This window comes from Phacochoerus africanus, chromosome 2, assembly GCF_016906955.1.
Source record: "Phacochoerus africanus isolate WHEZ1 chromosome 2, ROS_Pafr_v1, whole genome shotgun sequence".
Lineage (NCBI taxonomy): Eukaryota > Metazoa > Chordata > Mammalia > Artiodactyla > Suidae > Phacochoerus > Phacochoerus africanus.
This window is the reverse complement of record NC_062545.1, coordinates 50263126-50283451: the sequence shown is the minus strand read 5'-3', so window position 1 is coordinate 50283451 and position 20326 is coordinate 50263126. Positions and strand designations below refer to the sequence as shown.

The window sequence follows — 20326 nt, the reverse complement described above, 5'->3', positions numbered from 1 at the left end:
ATGACATAAAAACTCAGCCTTGCAAGCTAGCTGTTTATTGAGTAGCACTGCTCTTCATCCTGGACTGGCCAGGGCAGATACTGTGAGAAGGATTAGGTTTCACAGTGGTGAGCCTGGGTGGGTAAACACCATTAAGAGGAAGCTATTACTCCAGAGGAGAGAAGGGTCTGCTCAAGGGTATTAATGACACCATTCATCTCAGAACTGCCATCTCCTCCCCTGGTCCCCAGCCCCCCACCCCTCTGTCCCCAAAATGAGAGGCTGGTAAAGAAGAGAGGAGACAGATTAGCATAAATGGCACAAGGCACATGAAGGTCCATGTCCCTTTTTCTATCTGAAAGATGTTCTTCCATTTAAAATTAAATTTTAGTTAAGGCTAAGCAATAAACTCAAATTCTGGTAAAGATTTCCTTTCTGATTTTTTTTTTCCTGGAAATTAACACATAATTTCTAACATAGCAACAGAGTACCTTGAACAAGGCCCCGATGTCTCCCAAGAGAGGAAGAGCAATCTGTGGTTAAGGAGAAAAAAAACAAATACACACATGTATGTATAAATATGTGCATAATACAATACAATACAATAGGCATGCAGTACAATACAAACATACAATAAATGTCGACATTTTCCCTCAAAAATGCTGGGTTAGTTGAGGTTCGTCATCATGGGGATTCTAAGTGCCTCACCTTCAGAATGGTTGGTTTAACATTGTTTTCTATTTCCTTACAGACATAGGACTAATAGAATTCATAACTGTTTTTAAGAAATAGTCTTTTAAGAAATAGAAAAACCATTTCTCACTGAAACTCAAAAAAGCCGACAGGTGGCTTAAGTGATAGGCCAGACAGATACTGAGGGAGCTTAAGCAGTGTTTTGGCCTCATGTCTTTAAGTGTCCTTTCCGAGAGACACTGCAAACCTGAGTAACACTTTACAAGAATCACAGCTGGTACACACGCGATTCACTCAGTGGTGGAGTTAAAGGCCAAAATATGCCTCTGCACATAGCTTATAAAGGTACACGAAGCCCAAACAATGTGGGAGGCAGAAGGATTTGTGAGGCTTAGAACTGAGAGGCCAGATTTGGATTTTATTATACAAAATTCTTAATACAATGTCATGTACCATATGGCTTCTCAAGTTAAAACTGACGATTCTGAGGCTATTTAAAGGGATTTCACTGTCGCTCAAAGCAAGGTTTAACCTAAAATAAAACTTTGGAACACAGATCCATTGCCTAAACCCATTTTTAAAGAGTGTACTCAGGCCAGTTTTTGTAATTTAATTATTTCAGCATTTTAAAGCCACAGAATCAATAGATATGTACCATATTGCAGGAAACTTACCTGCAAACTTTTAGAAAAATGAAATTCATTTAGTCACTAGCATTAGAAAGAATAGAATCTGTGGCTATGTATTTTAACTCAATTTTACATGGGATTGAGACATTATATGCCAAGGCTCAGCTTGGGGCAAAATTGCACAAGTGAATTATACCCTCAGGAAATAAGTATTCTTCACACACACAAAAATGCTGATGTAGCTTAAATTTTTTCCCCCTCTACAAAATAATGGGAATAAACAAAATCATCAAACAGTCACCGAGCATTCTAATTAGTTTGGACAGCAAAATTTGCCGGGTAGGCTGTTTGGCTTCTGAGTGCATTAAATATACATAAATCAGGCACAGACTGTGAACATACCGGGTCACCTGGGGGGCCTGGCAGACCTGGCTTTCCATCCCTTCCTGGAGCTCCCTGAAAACAGAAACATTACGTTCAAATCTTTGCATGCAGGCACAGGTGCAGATGAAAACTGGTGTGGCAGAGAGGCGAAGTCAGTAAAAACCATCCTTACATCATTCCCTGGAGTCCCTGGAGTTCCTGGCAACCCAGGGAGACCTCGAGGACCCTGGAAAGGGGGGAAATAGTTACTTAAAAGGATTTTGTAGTAACTTCATCCCAGATCAGCAAGATGGTTTTACTATGCTAAATAACTTGGTTATGCAGCTTACCTGAATACCTGGCTCTCCAGCTGGTCCTTGGGAGCCCTGAGTGGAAGGAGATTCAGTGATCAGAATTCTGCCAGGAATGTTCATAAATTATCCAAGTGGGACAAAGGGCTAACACTGTAATTTAGTTACTGGAACAACAGGGCTTGCCACCATGTACACTCTGAAAACTCCCTGCAAAGTTGGCCAAGACTTCTGGGTGGCAATGATTCATTGCTCTGGAGAAATTGCCAAGACCAGTGTCCAGTGGTGGGAGTAGGAAGTAAAGCTTCAATCGGTTGTTTTTCTATGTTAGAAAACTGAGATTTGGGGTAACTAAAATGAGGTGGGAGATGATCAGTTAACCTAATGATGACAGACCCATCCTTATCAATGACCATGGATCACTGGGTGAGGAAGTGACTGACCACCTAGGTTAGTAAAGGGCAGAGGTCTCAGTACCTGACTTCAGTATCTGCTCCCTGCCTCTCCCCTTCTTATTTTAAAATAAATATTCCTATGACTATTATTGTCAAGGCTACTTTTTTGCTTCCTTTCTGTTTATACTATGGTCTTATTTTTGGTTGATTTGTTTGTTGCTTCAACCTTCTTTACCCCCCTAATAATTTCCTGGTCTACTTCCTTTTTTTTTTGGTTGTGCCTGTGGCATGTGGAAATTCCTGGGTCTGGGATCAAACCCACATCATGGCTGTAACCAAGCCACAGCAGTGATGACACTGGATCGTTAACCCACTGAGCCACCAGGGAACTCCCAATTTTTTTACTTTTTAAAATCTCCCATCTCCAGTGGTCTTTATAGTATCATTCTGGAAAATCAAACACCAGTCACATACACTATTTAAAACTTCTTAAACCTCTCACAAAATTTCATTTTATTCAAGGGCAATTTCAATCAATGTCATTAGAATTACCATTTATTTCTATTTTTTGTGTCTCAAATCTTTTACGTTTTTTCATAATAAATGAAGAGTTTTCTCTCATTGCTACTTAGTCCACAAATATGCATACAATGGTCATTATTATCATCATTATCCTTATAGCTAAAACACATAAAAATTGCCTGTTATTTTTTTTAACTATCAAAACCAATTTCCTTTCTCTCTTCTCTAAGATATTACATGGAGATTTTCTTTTTGCCACACCTGCGGCATGTGGAATTTTGTGGGCCAGGACTGAACCCATGCTGCAGTTGCAATCTGCACCATAGCTACAAAGAGATTTTTTGTGTGTGTGCTTTTTAGGGCTCCACCTGTGGCATATGGAAGTTTCCAGGATAGGAACAGAATTGGAGGTACAGCTGCTGGCCTCCACCACAGCCACAGTAATGCAGGATCTGAGCCGGGTCTGTGACCTACACTACAGCTCATGGCAATGCTAGGTCCCTGACTCATTGAGCAAGGCCAGGGATCGAACCCGCATCTTCATGGATACCAGTCAGATTTCTTTCTTCTGCACCACAATGGGAACTCCCTACATAGAGATTTTTGAAATTATCTCATTTATAAGAACTCCATTCACTTAAAAATTAACTTTTCATTTTTTTTCTAATTAAAAACAGGCAGTAATAGATAACAATCTAATATTAGGTATGCTCACAGTCTTACAAACACACATTTGTATTTTTAAACATATAGAATGGGGGAAATAACAGGTTAAATAACTTTTTGGAATTCAAAGTCCGTGTATGTGTGGTTAGCATCTGTAAGTCAATAAACAGTGTGTATCCTCTGTGCTTAGGATGTAACCACAATGCCCATTAATTCCTGTCCTCTGAAGAGCATTTTTTGTATTTCTTCCTCTGACCATTTCACTCTTTTCTCCTTCAAATTTGTCACTGGATTTTACTTCACAATGTTGGGTCAACAGGGTTTTAAAAACCTGATTGAATTCCACTTACTGTTTGGCCAGGAATTCCTACCCCTGGTGGGCCTATGTCACCTGGGGAACCTTGGACACCAGGCAGTCCTCTTTCCCCCTGTGCAATGAGATGTTTCTGTTAGTGCAAGGCTCAAGGGACATGACTTTTCCAGCTATATTTTGTTAATTCCTAATTTTTAAAAATTTATCTATGATAATTTTACCTTTGGTCCTCGTGGACCAGGTACTCCAGGATTTCCATCTAATCCCTAAAAGAAAAAGAAGAAAAAAGAAGGTGAGTACATTTCTTTTTCTAAAAAGTTTGATTATATCCTAGATGTCATAATCCTAAAATGTTTCATTGCTCTTAATCCTTTTTGAGTAAACCTTTTTCTGAAAAAGAATAAGAAAGAGAAAATACAAATTTCACTAGGTTATAGATTTTGTATAATTATTTTAAAATGTTAGATGTTTTCATCTTTAAAATAAAGCAATTGATATTGAGAACTATGTATTATTATTATTATTACTATAAAAGGTCAAAGAGGATGAGAAAACAGGCATATGAAACAGGAAAATGGGTTAGATTTTTCAGCTATCCAGTTTTCTATGTCCTGGGATTAGCCTGGGCTACAAGGACATTTTCTACAGATGACTGCCTATGGTGATGTATGCAGGGCCTTTGGAAAGGAAATTTCAGGCAGTTCTTCTGCTGTTTTAGATATTGTCCAAGGAAGGTTCATGGCTTAAAACCAGTGTACCTTACTAGGCTTCACAGATCCACTCAGAAGATTCAGGGAGGCCTATGAATCTTCCAAGGCGGTGTGTAAAGTGGTGTGTGTGTACATTTTCTTTTGCTTGCATTAAATTTCTAAGAAGGTTAGGTCCCTGATCTAAAGACTAGGATGAATACTCCTTTTTGCACAGACATAAACTTATTTCTATACCCGTGATCTGAAACTGGGAACATACAAATGGTAACTAATCAACTTTCAAAGGAAATATCAGTAAAAGGGCTGATACTTACTGGTTCCCCTGGCAGGCTTTTTCCTGGAGGACCAGCCTCACCTTTTGGACCTGGAAGTCCAGGAGGGCCTACAATCCCACCTGGGTCTCCCTAAGGAAACAGAGTAAGATTCTCACTTCATCTCTCAGGTTCATGGAAGGAGGTGTGGAAGCAGCAGTTTCCATAATTTTAAGTCATGACTGTAGCCAAAATGTATTCTTTCATCCATTCATTCACTCATTCCATGATATGTACTGAATGCCCAGTCCATGACAGACACTGTTCTGCTACCTCAAGAGCACTTAGATCTATGTTATGGTAAGTTTACAGTACCATGAAACATACGTATATGTATAGACAGATGCACAAAAGGCCAAATCTATTCATAAAGTTAGATGACCTTTGTGCTTAATTTATTCCCAAGTAATGGTTCAATATAAATATAGCATTTCCATATAGACAACAAGAAATAAGTCCTGAGTGATTGTTAGATGAGCTGTTAGATGAGCCTGAAAGAGACTTTTCAAGTCCTGAGATCTTCATCTCTTAAGACAGTTCATTTCATTACACTGCATTTCAGTGCCAGAACCTAGGCTGACACAACGTACACCAGGGACGTCATTCATGCCATGGTTTATGTGAATATCTATCCCCTGAAAAATCCCAGCTGCCCTGTTCTGTCCTTTCACTCCTCCAAAATCTTTATGATCTGATGTCTCTTCCACTTACCTGGCTACTTGGTATACAAACTGAGGGAAAGAGAAGCTATACCTTTTCTCCTTTAATGCCTGGTTTTCCTGGGATACCATGTTCTCCTGGCAATCCCTAGAAAATTCAGAATTAAAGAGAGAGAGCAATTAGAACATTTCTTATTGTAATAGCATTTATATCTATGAATCTTTGGCAAAACAGAATTTTAACATGTAAACTAAATGTGTTGGTTTTGGTCCATTGGAGAGAGCTGAACATTAATGAAAATATGTGGCTTCTGTTTCAGGTGAGGTAACTTGGACGTAATGTGGAAGAAACTAATTAAAGGAGAACTTAACCAAGTGCCCCATCCATATTGCTACCAAAAAGTGTGGAAGGATAGCTATCAGTAGCATCACATTATAATCAAGAAAGACAATGGGATAAATAGGAAAATATGCTTTTACTAAGATTTGGCAACAGAAGCTCTTTCCATTTTTATTTTATTCTCTCACTCTCTCTATTTATTCATTTATTTTAGCTGTAGCCACTACCACTTAACCTCATTTCTTTGGCATTATGTGATTCCACCTATACTACAAGCATTTTCTCTTTTTGTAAGATCACTCTGCTAGGTACACCTACAATGGTTCATTAAATGGCTTGGGGGTGCTACAAAAAGGTTTCCTCTATGAACTGAATGGTCAAAGTACCAAGTGCCTAAATGTGCTAAAATCCCTGGAGGCTCAGTGAGGGAGCATGGAGAATAGAACCAGATGTCATGGGGCTGCTCCCAAGATGATGGGAAAAGGAGAGATTCTAACAGCTGAACAGAGGGTATTCAAATCATGGTCAGAATGAGATCAGTCTCCAAGAAGTGATGGTTAAGGATTTTTCTCATTTTGCTCAAGTTAGGATTTGTGGTAAGGTCTTGGTTCCCAAGATGTAAAGAGGATGTTCAAGGGAAACAAAGGTGATATAGGGAAATGGATAGGAAAGTGCATTTATTCAATCCCAAAACAGCAGAATACACATTCTTTTCAGGCACACATGGAATGTTCTCTAGGATAGGTCACATGCTAGGCCACAAAACAAGTCTCAACAAATTTAAGAAGATAGAAATTATATCAAGCATTTTTTTTTCTGACCAAAACAGTGTGAAAATAGAAATCAACAGGAGTAAAAATGAGTTAACACACAAAAATGTGTTATACTAAACGCATACTACTAAAAAAATCAATGTGTAAGTCAAGAAATCAAAGAGGAAATTCGGAAGATACCTCAAGATAAAAGAAAATGGAAACATAACTTCCAAAAATCTATAGGATGAAGCAAAAGCAGTTCTGAGAAGAATTTGGTACAACCACGATGGAAAACAGTATGTGCTACCTCAGAAAACTAAATATAGAACTACCATATGACCCAGCAACCACACTTCTGGGCATATATCTGGACAAAACTTTCATTGAAAAAGATACATGCACTCCTATGTTCACTGTAGCACTATTCATAATAGCCAAGACATGGAAACAACCTAAATGTTCATCAACAGATGAATGGATTAAGAAGATGTGGTATATATACACAATGAAATACTACTCAGCCATTAAAAAAAAGAATAAAATAATGCCATCTGCAGCAACATGGATGGAACTACAGATTCTCACACTAAGTGAAGTAAGTCATAAAGAGAAAGACAAATACCATATGATATCACAAATCTGGAATCTAATATAGAGCACAAATGAACCTATCTACAGAAAAGAAACAAACTCATGGACTTGGAGAACAGACTTGTGGTTTAAAGGGGGAGGGGGAGGGAATGGGATGGACTGGGAGTTTGGGGTTAGTAGAGGCAAACTATTGCATTGGGAGTGGATAAGCAATAAAATCCTGCTGTATAGCACAGGGAACTACATCTAGTCGCTTGTGATGGAATATTATGAAGGATAATGTGAGAAAAAAATGTATATGTGTGTGTATGTGAGACTGGGGGACTTATTTGTACAGCAGAAATTGACAGAATATTGTAAATCAACTAAAATAGAACAAATAAAAAATCTTAAAAAAAACTCTCAAAAAAAAAAAAAAGAAAGAAAGTTTATAGTGGTACAGGCCTAACTAAAGAAATAAAAAAATCTCAAATAAACAGTTTAACTTACCATCTTAAGGTATTAGAAAAAGAACAGACAAAACCAAAAGTTTGCATAAGGAAGAGAATAAAAAGATCAGAAAAAAAAAAATAAAGACCACATCCCCAAGCAATAGAAAAGATCAATGAAACAAAGAGATGGTTTTTTGAAAAGATAAACAAAATTGATAAGCCTTTAGTGAGGCTTACCAAGGAAAAGAGAGAGGACTCAGGTAAAATAAGAAATGAAAGAGGATAAATAACTACTGTTACCACAGAGATACAAAAATATCATAAAAGAATACTATGGTTATATGCCAACAAATTGGGCAATATAGAAGAAACAGACAAATTTCTAGAAAACAAGATTGAATCAGGAAGTAATAGACAATCTTAACAGACTGATCACTAGTAAAGAAACTGAATGTGCACTTTAAAAAAACTACAGTGACAAAAGTCCAGGACTTGACAACTTCACAGGGGAATTTTACCAAACATATAAAGAATAGCTAATACCTATCTTTCTCAAACAAATTCCAAAAAATTGAGATGAAAAAACTCTCAAATTCATTTTATGAAGTTTTCAGAAAGAGAAACTTAAAAAAACCCTGTTAAAAATTGCATCAAAAAGAATAAAATGCCTAAGAATAAACTTAACTAAAGAGGTGAAAGATCTATACTCTTAAAACTATAAGACAGTGATGAAGGAAATAGAAGATGATACAAAGAAATGGAAAATATCCTATGCTCTTGGATGGGAAGAATTAATTAAATAATATTGTTAAAATGGCCAAAAGCAATCTACAGATTTAATGAAATCTCTATCAAAATACCCATGACATTTTTCACAGAGCTAGAACAAATAATCCTAAAATTTACATGGAACCACAAAAGACTCAGAATTGCCAAAGCGACCTTGAGAAAAAAGAACAAAACTAGAAGTACCACACTTTCTGACTTCAGACTCTACTACAAAGCTACAGTAATCAAAACAGTATGGTATAGTAATCAAAACAAAAAGGCACATAGTTCAATGGAACAGACAGCAAGCTTAGAAATAAACCAATCAATGGTCAATTAATCTACAACAAAGAGGGCAAGAATATACAGTGGAGAAAATCACATCTTCAATACGTGGTGCTGGGAAAACTGAAGAGCTGCATGTAAAAGAAAAAAGCTAGAACATTTTTTTTTCATACCATATACAAAAATAAACTCAAAATAAAGACCTAAACTCAAGACATGAAACCATAAAACTTCTAAAAGATAAAATAGGCAGAACACTCTTTTACTTAAATTGTAGCAATATATTTTTGGATCTGTCTTTTAAGGCCAAAGAAACAAAAGAAAAAATAAATGGGGTCTAATTACACTTAAAAGCTTTTGAACAGAAAAGGAAACTCAACAAAAAGAAAATACAACCTACTGAATGAGAGAAAATATTTGCAAGTAATATGACTGATGAGGGGTTATTACCAAAAATAAACAGCTTGTACAACTCAATATTAAAAAAACCCAAACAACCTGATTTTTAAAATGAGCAAAAGATCTGAATAGACATTTTTTCTAAAGAAAAGTGGACATACAGACAGCCAACAAGCACATGAAAAGATGTCCAAAACATTAATAATCAGGGAAATGCAAATTGAAACCACAATGAGCTATCACTTCACTCCTGTCAGAATGGTGATCATCAAAAATTCTACAGATAACAAAGGCTGGAAAGGATGTGGTGAAAAGGGAATTCTGGTACCCTGGGAATGTAAATTGGTGCAGCTACTAGAGAAATCATTACGGAGGTTCTTCAAAAAACTAAAAATAGAACTATCTAATCATCCAGCAATCCAACTCTTAGGTATACATCTGAAGGAAACAAAAACAGTAATTCAAAAAGATACATGCACCCTAATGTTCCTAGCAGCATTATTTATAATAGCCAAGATATGGAAGCAACCTAAGTGTCTATCAATAGATGAATGGATAAAGAAGATGTCACACACACACACACACACACACACACACATGCACGTGCACACACCTACACACAATGGATTACTACTCAGCCATAAAAAGAATGAAATTCTGCCATTTGTGACAATGTGGATGGACCTGGAAGGTATTGTGCTTTATGAAATAGGTCAGATAGGGAGAGACCATTACTTCATATTATCTCTTATATGTGAAATCTAAAAAATAAAACAAATGACTGACTATAACAATATGTAACAGACTCATAGATATAGAGAACAAACTAGTGGTTACCAGTAGGGGAGAGGAAAGGAGAGAGAGTGGTAGGGGTAGGGGATTAAGAGGAACAAACTATTGTGTATAGAATAAATAAGCTAGAAGGATATATTGCATAGAACAGGGAATATAGCCTTTATTTTATAATATTTTTAAATGATTTTTAATCTATAAAAATACTGAATTACTGGAGTTCCCGTCGTGGCACAGTGGTTAATGAATCCGACTAGGAACCATGAGGTTGCGGGTTCGGTCCCTGGCCTTGCTCAGTGGGTTAAGGATCCGGCGTTGTGGTGAGCTGTGATGTAGGTTGCAGATGCGGCTTGGATCCCGCGTTGCTGTGGCTCTGGCATTGGCCAGCGGCTACAGCTCCGATTCAACCCCTAGCCTGGGAACCTCCATATGCCGTGGGAGTGGCCCTAGAAAAGGCCTATATTCTCTCTATATATAGAATTACTGCATTGTTCACCTGAAATTAATATATTAGAAATCAGCTATATTTCAATAAAAAAGAAAAAAATGAATTTAAAGGGTGGGAGGGTGACTATGTATGTGTGAGTGTGAAAGGGGGGGGATTGTGAGTCCACTAAAGCTAGGTTATAATGTAACTTGAGGATATTTCTCCTGTTGCATTATAGAGAAGTATTTTCAGTCAAAAGATGTATCCTTTTTGGAGAATATTGCAAGACTACATCAACAGAAGCTTTGGAAGTATGTTTCTTAGATGGATATGTTTCTTAGATGGAGAATTGAGCCAAAAGCCATGTATAATGACGTTTAATGGAAATCCTTGCTTTCTTTCTTGGTTTTCCTTATTTCTTTGGATGTTTACAATCACCACTCACTAAGACGGTGACTAAAATGGTAATTTAATTAACTTAGGTTCCAAAGACTGATTTGTTAGGCTAATACTATTCAAAAGGACCTCACATGAATATATGAAAATATTAGCCTTCTCAATAGCGCTTGACATTAGGTATGACGAGTTTTAATGACAGAGACGACCATGTCTTTGGAAATGTAGTATAACTCAGTCACATGAACAGATGCTGACATTCTTTAGAACATGTCTCAATTTAATTTCCAAATATCAAAGACACATGCATCTACCATACATACAACATCTCCTGGTGGTCCTCTGGGGCCTATAGGGCCTGTAGGTCCTTGCTGACCCTAAAATAGAAGACAATATGTACCATAATTTTGCTAAAAAACAGACTTTACTTGAACATATATATACACACACATACACCATGACGTGAATATGTCTATAGAAAGATCAGTTTTCCACCATCCAGCCTCCTCTGTATAACACTGAAATGTTCTTTGGGCTTATGAAGATAGTTTCAAGATGTCATTTAAATGAGTCTGTTCTCATCAGTAAGTGAGGCCTGGATAATCTGCCTTTCCCACTGCTAGGAGCATATCACAGTAATTTCTCCAGGCCTCCCAACAGCTGGTCTTCTTTGGGACACTCCTATGGAATTGCACATGGGCAACTCAAACACCTCTGGGCTGCATAATTTTGGCTTAGAAATTGAATCTTGAATCCTGCTCTAAGAATACAGCTCAGGGTCATAGATGTGGTCCACTTTGTTTACTCTCAAAGCTTTTAGGAATGCTATTGTGAATATGTTCTGAAAAAGAGCTTAAAAATCCTATTGTGATCCTAAAGGCTCAGTTACCATGTGTGCGATAAATGCATCCAATGTGGGGCTGGGTCGGGGGAGGTATCACCATGGAAACATGATAAAGTCTCTGAGAACATTTGTGATGAAAATAAGCAGTACATCAGAGTTCCTTGTTTTACATAAAAATGGCTATAACTTCAAAATAATTTTCACATTTGTTTCAGTTATTTCTTACATACCGTTAATCCTGGGCTTCCTATTACACCGGGGGGACCAGGATCTCCAGGCTCACCCTAAATATATGGGTGGATGGAGAGTGAGATGGTCTCTGTAATTTTCACAGTTTCATTAAGTTGGAGAGGCTTAGTGAAGGATGTCAGGAGATTTACCTTTATTCCCTGTGATCCTGTTATTCCAGGTTCTCCCTATAAATGAAATAACCACCACACATGTAATGCTTAAATTAGATGGAGAAGAGCATCTCTAATGCTAGAAGTCATCTACACTTCCACTCATTGGCACAGAAGAAAGAGGAAAATTATGGAAGATATGATGGAGAAAGGGGTTCATTCTAAAACATGATTTAACATACTTATTGCTAAAAACCAGTAATTTATTTTTCTTTCTTCTCTATAGCAATTTTTTCCCCATTGTCACTGTGACACTGTAATTATCACGGCACATTGGCAATCACTGTGTTCTCTACTTAGCTGATATTGTTATGATTTGCCACGAGATAATCTTATAGCTCAGAGAACTAAAGCTTCAACAGAGGATGGAAAAGAAAGAGTGGAATTTAAGTTGATACAAAGATTCTACTATCAGGTATATATATTTAATGAAACACACACACAGAAGAGGACAATATTGGCTATAATGAGTTTGCTTTTCTTATTTTCCATTTGATCCTTTTGATAGAACTATCCTGTTTGATAAATTCAATTTGTATCATTAACAAGATCTTTGGAAAAAACGCTATCTTATATATTAATTTTGTATTTTATTTTATTCATTTATTTTTTGGTTGTGCCTGTGGCTTGTGGAAGTTCCTGGGCCAGAGAGCGAACCTGTGTCACAGCAATGCCAGATCCTTAACCTGCTGCACCACCAGGGAACTCCTTAATTTTGTAACATCCTAATTGTATATCTTCCATCACATTCATGTCCAGTCAGTAGTCATGAGCTAAAACATATACTATCCTAAAGTATATACATATATGTATATATATACTACCCAAGCCAAATGTTAAAGAGTCATCACATGACACAACTTAAGGTTTAAAATTTATCACTTATCAAAATGAGTCAAATTTCACAGCACAGAAAGTAAAATGTTCGTGAAACTCATTTTATCAAATCTATTAGATTCCAAATTAAACATACTAGAAATCGGAGAGAAAGAAATTAATGAAGTAGAAAACCCATGATAGTGATAAAGCATCTACTTACTCTATCTCCCTTTTCACCTTTTGTAAAGGGCTCCCCCTAGGAAGATGGGTGGAAAACAGAATCAATTATAAACACCTTTAGAAATAATCTCTCCAAAACTGGATGTGGATAAATCCTGCAGGCCAAACTCAGACCTCCACTGAAAACATGCCTTTAAAATGATCCAGAATGTCACACAGTCTGCCTGTGCAGCTTAGAAGGAGCATATGAAAATTAATTTAAAAACCCTTTCATATTTCCAAATGAACAGCAAATTAATCATTCTAATTATTATTATATATTATTTTGAAAATCTTGAATGGTTGACATTTTGGAATGCTCTCCAAGACCAAGGCTTCCCCTTGCATGGTTCATACACACACACACACACACAAACACACACACACACACACACACACACATCTAGTCAGAGGTAGAATGAATGTGAAGATGCTGAAGTGATCAGTTGAAGGACATCCATTTGAATTCTTCCAGTTATTTAAGTTGGTGTTTAAAAATACTGTCCAAGTTGAGTGTTTAAGGATACATTATTTTTAAAAATATTTTACTAATTTTCATTTTATTTTAATGAAAATGACTTGGAGGGGCTAGTGACTGTATGAATTACAGCACAAGTCCATGGAACTGATACTAGTTCTTGTTGGGTTCTTGTTGGTTTCATGAGGTTCTGGGGAGAAACAGAAGCTTTGAAGGGATGCAATGCTCTCCCTGTTGTCACTGTGTTATGAACATCACAACTCACCCTTAACACACACACACACACACACACACACACACACAGAGTATGGGAGGGGGGCTTTTCCGTATTAGCTTCTGTTTTTGAAGTAACATGAAGTCATGCCATTTAACCTTCACTATAGCTCTGTGAGGGAGATATTGTTCCATTTCAAGAACGAGGAAAGAGACTCAGAAAGGTTATGAGTAATTCTGAGTTATTTCCCCTAAAATAGCATTCACCCACAATACGTTCCCTTGTTTATCTTGCCTGTAAACTTTGTAGAGATATAATTCGCTTGACTATCATAGCATCTCTGGTGTGCATTGTTAGTATCCAATAAAACTTGTGTCATTGGGGTAGGTACTATTAGCACACCCATTTACAGAAGAGAAAACTGAGGACCAGAGAAGTTAAGTCACTTCCCCAAGGTCACATAACCAGTAAGAGGTCACTGAGGATTTAAAACCAGGCAGCCTAACCTCAATCCTAGGCTTTGCTTGCTGAGTCTGATTTTAGTTGTACTTTAATTGCATTATTATTTGAGTTGAGTGAGTTGACAATAAGATGGAAATCATACATTTAAAAAAATTTTCTTTGGCATATGAAAATCAAGGACAAGTGTGAGAACCACTGTGATAGGTAGTACTGCTCTCAAAGGTCCACTTAGGGACCTGACCATCAGGCTACTGTGGGGAGATGAGCGGTCACTGAATGAACTTCATGTCCCCTGACCGGGAGACTATGGGCCCTCATCTTCTCCCCCATGTTTCCCAGCTCCCTGCAGCTACGTGGGGCCATGCAGCTAGTTCCGACCACGAAAGGTATGCAGAAGTGACACATGAGGCCTGAGGCATTCCTGATCTCTAGTCCCACTCTCCTTGAAGTCATGGCTGAGAAGGTGGTATCTATAAGATAGCATAGTTCCATGGTGCTAATTAGCCTGGTGACTGGTTACTGGGGTCATGTGGAGCAGGACACTAACTCCTCTTGACCACGCTGGGTGTGCAGTGTGAGCAAGAAAAAAATCTCTCTTGGGTTAAGCCACAGAAATTTCAGGAATGATTTGTTACTTAGCTTACCTACTCTGACTAATATGGCACATATCTATGCAACATGACTAAATCTCTTATTATTGGATAATTTTTATGTGTTCAATTAGAGCTTTATACACTTGCCTTTCAGTCTTAATTCTAAAAACCAATTTGATTTTTAAGATAGGAGATGAAGTTAATTAGATATGGGCAATGGGCTACGTTGCTTTTGTAACTGCTTGTTTCTGATTTTATCACATTGCTTATGTCATCGCTTATTTAGAGCCTCTGTCAAGCCACACAGACTAAAGTAACAACGGCTTGTAAAAGAAAACAAAAACAAAAACAGGAGCCTCGTTGTCAAGAGACCTGATATTTCATCCTAGTTCCAATGGCTACTATCTGGGGCAAGTCATTTACATTTTAGAGTCTCTTTTCCTTTATCTATAAAATCCTGGGGTTCAGCTAGATCTCTTAAATATATTTTAGCTCTGATATCTAACCTAGTCATGTTAAATGTCCTGTAATGGGGAACCAATTACCATTTTAAAGTACCATTGAGGCTTGGAATTCAGATTTGGATGAAGACTATCCTTCTGTTTGGGCCTTCTGGTTATTATGCAAAGTTAAGTCCAGATTCTGTTCTGGAATAGAAAAATAAAAAAGAAAAGAAAAGAAAAGAAAAAGTTCGAGACCACAAATGGCTAAACTGCTGTGCTAATAATGAAAAATCTGTAGTTCCCTGCCCCCCCCCCCCCCCGCCTTTGGGGAATGGGAAGAAAGGCAGGCAAGGATATATAAGGGAAGTGGGATAATTCAGGGATTAAAAGGAAACTGACAAGGAGGAGAGTTGAGCTGAAAAGAAGCTATAGTTTCTCCTGGGTAAGGTAGATGGAGCTAAAGGTAGTCTCAAGGAGATAGGTCTTGGAGGCAGGAAAGAGAGCCGGAGGGAACCCCTAGGAACTGTGACATCCTCCAGCCCTTGGTACTCAAAGCATGGTCCAGGGGCCCTTAGCAGGAGCATGACCCAGGAGCTTTGAGAAATACAGCCGCTCAGGCCCCAGCCAGACCTGCTCAACTAGACCTAGTGGTTCCAAAGGACCTCCCTGTGATTCAAGTGCACATTTAGAACTGCTCTAACCCAGTCCCATTTCTCTCTTTTGTTCTCCAAGTCCTGCTAAACCAGCAGAAGCTTCGTAAATCTTAGGACTGGTCTGCCATGGGTCACAAGGAAACTTAGAGAAGAGGAGTGTCAGTGTCTCAGCCTGGAGGGGAGGCGATGGGGAACCAGAGGGGCAGGGAAGAGGTGAGAGGTAAGAGGTGCCCTAAGGGTGGAGTATCTGGAGTGAGCTGAATTTGTGGGCAAGATGAGATTTCCCAGAGAGTCTTGGAAATCCACTGTTGGGGAGCCCCAGTAAAGATGGTGATTGGCTTGGACTGAACACTAAGAGTAAGCATAGCCCTGAAGCAGGAGGGCTTTGAAGTACATGGGTGAGAGCACTGATTCTAAAGCTGCCTGGGAAATGGCTGTCATTGTCGAAGATGCTTCATTTTTAAAGCAGAAGCACAGGGAAAATTTGAGTTTGTAGTATTAAATACTTCTCATATTGTCCCCATTTTGTATGCAGGCATTTTAGTGACCTCTTCATTCATTATCTTTGGTCAAATAATATCCCTCTGGTCAACAAATTCACCCTGGCAAGGAAAGAGGTAAAAGTAAATTTTTAAAAAGGATCACATTTTTAAAAAACAAAGATAAAAACCTTAGGTCATTATTGCTGATTCTTGAGGGCTGCTGTGGGGTTGTGTGAGTGTGTATTTTAAGGAGCAATAAAAAAAGCTATTTTTGTAGCTAGGATTCACATAATCTCTTCCTATTTGAATATAAATGATCTGTAGGTGTTCCCCCCCCACCCAAAGAACTAAGTTTTGAAAGAAACTGACTGCAGTGATATTGAAAAGTGGTTTGAGTAGCACCTTTGAGTTTATAAAAACCAAGAAAAACTCCTGAGAACAGGCTGAGAGTGGTTGTTTGAGCAAATGGGTAAACATTTATAATTTTTTTTGGATGAACTAGCCCGTCTTTTGATTTATTGATTTTATTATTCATTTTAGCTATTACATTTAGTTATAGCATGGTAGCTTAGTGACTTTTAAATGGGTTTTGGATTAGCCTACTCAGGTGTGATTCATGGTTTTAATACCTCCTAGCTGTGTGACCTTAGGGAAGTTACTTAACTTCTCTGGGCCTCAGTTGCCTCATCTGAAGAATGGGAGTGATTTTTCTTTTTTTTAAAAATGAACTAGTGAGGTAATACATACAGAAAACCTAGCACTTTGCATAGAGTACATGCTCTTGATGACAGAGGAACCAAGGTGCATGGAATTGGGGCTGATTTCTTTTTTGGCCACCCTGCAGCATATGGAATTTCCAGGCCAGGGATCAGATCTGAGCCGCAGTTGTGACCTATGGCAATGCTGGATCCTTAGCCCACTGTGCTGGGCTGGGGATTGAACCTCAGTCCCAGTGCTCTCAAGATGCCGATCCTGTTGCACCACAGCGGAAACTCTAAGAAAAATATTTTTAATTCTATCTTTTGGATATTCTTCCTCTGCCCTCAAAGCTAAAATACTTACAGATTCTCCTTTTTCACCTTTGGGGCCAATAGAGCCTGGAAATCCTGGTGGTCCAGCTTCACCCTTTTAAGAAAAAGCAGAAGAAAGTTTTTTCAGGAGACCAAATGAGTGCTGCTGTAACTGACAGTGTCAGAACATTGCCTGTGCTCCTTCTAAGCTCCGAATTTACCTATCATCCTCCAAGAGACCATGGGAAGTTCTGAATTCAGTTAGGCTATTTGCATAATAATATGTTTGTCAGCAATCCACAACACTTTTAGGTTTTGTAGAAATCCATAATATTCATTATGATATTTAACATTAATGTGAAAAAGTTTATTATTTTTCAAAGAAAGAACACAGAAGAAAAATTTATAACTTTGCTTTGCTGTACCAAAAATAAAAGAATTTTTGTGATCTTAAAGACATCAGATTATTTAACGCAATGATTCAGCCTCATTTTATTGCAGACACTTCTCTCTTTTTGCAGGTGTTGGGGGGAGGTGGGGGAGTGGGGAGCTATATGAAGAAAAATATGTCTCTTTGCTATTTCAAACATTTATATCCTCAGTTAAGTGTTTGGCTGTCAACAAAGAAGGCTCTTGCTGATGTGGTGACAGCAGCAGCTTAGAAATGTCTGAGAGGTTCTGATAAAAATCTTGAGGAAGGATTTGTGACATATAAAAAGTATTTTGAAAAAATAAAATTTTAGAAACAATACTTGTGGAAAGGAAACATCACTAAGTAGACTTTAAAGATCTTCTAGCATTCTGCCTCTGTTTAGTGTTAACCAACATCCCTGAATACCATACAATTATTAAATCAAATGTAGCCACTAGAAGTTATATACTTTGGGGATATTTTCCAATCTCAAGAGCATTTTTGCAAAACAATCTTCACCACTGCATTTCTGGGCAAACACCTTTTTTTTTGCCCATCTTGTCTTTTTTATTATGAAAAAATACAAAAAAAAAATGTGAAGTTAAATATGTCAAAGCTCCATGGACAAGGTGCCCAAGATAGTAGAAAGAAAAAAGCTTATAATAAAAGAAGAAATTTCATATTTTCTTCTTTATTTCTGTCCCAGAGAGAGCCACTGTCATGAATTTAGTGCTTATATTTTCAGTCCATACTTTTGGACTTTTACTGTATATGTGGAACCATAAACAATATGCTGTTTTAGATATTTAAAACATTTTCCAGGAGTTCCCGTTGTGGTGCAGAGGAAACGAATACGACTAGTATCCATGAGGATGCGGGTTCGATCCCTGGCCTCTCCCAGTGGGTCAGGGATCCAGCATTGCTGTGGCTATGGTGTAGGTCGCAGATGTGGCTCGGGTTTTGCATTGCTGTGGCTGTGGTGCAGGAAAAAAAAAAAAAAAAGGCTTCTACAATCTGTAGGTCAGTAGCTGTAGGTCCAATTCAACCACTGGCCTGGGCACTTCCATATACAGTGGGTGTGGCCCTAAAAATTTTAAAAAGGTAAAACATAGTCCATAAAAGCTATTGCTTTATCTTGTATATAGCCTTTTGTGACCTTTTCCCCCACTCAATGTTAAATATCTGTTCTCTACTGATACATTGAGATCTAGCTCATTCATTGGACTGCTTGATAGCATTCTATTATCTTAATGTACCAGGGTTCATCCAAGCCCTGTTGATTGGTATTTGGTTGCCTCTAGCTTTTCTGTTATAAACAAGGCTACAATGAACATCTTTATACCTGCCCCTTGTGTAGATATATTTATCTGTTTATTTTGAAGCCTCAAGCAACAGTCTACCCAAAGTACTTCAGGCACAAATTTATTACAACCCTAAAAAATGTTGGTTTATTTCTACATTTTTATCATAATCAGTATCTTGTGATTTTAGACTAGAGGAAGAGGGAGCTTGTCAAATGTAATGGATAGACAATATCATGTTTTTATTAAGGAGGCTTTTATATTTGTGGAATATATTTTGTAAATTTTGTATTAAAATATTAATCAAGTATTTTTATTTATAGTGCACCATCTAAGTATATAGTATATCATCAATTTTGCACCTATCCAGATTGTAAGAGTAGCCTTTTTTTTTTTTCCTACAGATAGTTCTATCCATAGGAAAAAAAAAAGAGGGAGAAATTGGTGGATATATTTAAGGGACTGAGTGCTGTTGGCTTGAAAGAATAGTTGACCTTATACAAGCATTAGGTTGTATAGAGTGACTTTCCTATTACTGCTCTGATAGGTGCTAAAATCCCCAGGGCATAGGTGTGATGGTAATTAGACTTAGCTGCATGAAGTAAATGTAAAAATCAAAGAAGGGATCTAGAAATTACTATAAAAGTCACATCTGCTCAGTACCAAATGGTAAAGAAAGGGGACAAAGCCTGGAGGAAGAGTAATTACATTCACAGCTGCTATATATTTGAACCAATGTATATAGGTCTCCACTGAAATGTAGACGAAGGACCTGACAGAAGCTTTGTCCATCTCTGATGGGTATGAAGGTGTGCTCAGGTTTGAAGAAAATCCTAGGGACTAGTTCCCTTATATAAAATTCTGCAAAGAGAAGCACTTCATATCTTATCTTAGACACAGAGTTGTTTTTCATATTTAAAAAGGATGTTCAGTGATTTAACACTGTGAATATGAGTTGAAAGACAAGAGATGAATTTACTTAGCTTCAGGAAAGGCTGTCCTTTAATTTGATGCTTTGGATGCTATTTGAAAGGTCTAGTGTTGTTGAGCCTCTATCTTTTCCCTCTCACAATTGTCCTGAGAGACACCCACTAATTCCTCAGGAGTCCTTAGATATTATGCCACATTTTTCCACTGTCTCTGTAAAAGAGCAGTTCTCTACCAACTTGCAAACACATCATTCCTTCCCCACATTCTTTCAGTCTTAGGCAAGCAACGGAGCAGAGAGCAGCATTTCAATCTAGGTAAACTGGCCACATG

The 20326-nt window shown here is 37.7% G+C and overlaps 1 protein-coding gene across 4 annotated transcripts in view; it reads right to left on the bottom strand.

Annotated features, from left to right (window-relative positions):
• Window positions 1–20326, bottom strand: part of COL19A1 (collagen type XIX alpha 1 chain) — a 345293-nt gene that overhangs the window by 64355 nt on the left and 260612 nt on the right. For 3 of the 4 annotated variants that reach the window (XM_047760063.1, XM_047760080.1, XM_047760089.1), the window contains 13 exons: window positions 17406–17468; window positions 13020–13055; window positions 11960–11995; window positions 11810–11863; window positions 11059–11112; window positions 5646–5699; window positions 4896–4985; window positions 4093–4137; window positions 3909–3986; window positions 2015–2050; window positions 1858–1911; window positions 1704–1757; window positions 471–512 (listed from right to left, as the gene is read on the bottom strand). In XM_047760063.1, coding sequence (XP_047616019.1) covers window positions 471–512; window positions 1704–1757; window positions 1858–1911; window positions 2015–2050; window positions 3909–3986; window positions 4093–4137; window positions 4896–4985; window positions 5646–5699; window positions 11059–11112; window positions 11810–11863; window positions 11960–11995; window positions 13020–13055; window positions 17406–17468 — 696 coding nt within the window. The remainder of the gene's footprint in view (window positions 1–470; window positions 513–1703; window positions 1758–1857; window positions 1912–2014; window positions 2051–3908; window positions 3987–4092; window positions 4138–4895; window positions 4986–5645; window positions 5700–11058; window positions 11113–11809; window positions 11864–11959; window positions 11996–13019; window positions 13056–17405; window positions 17469–20326) is intronic. The other variant, XM_047760070.1, reaches the window with a different exon arrangement.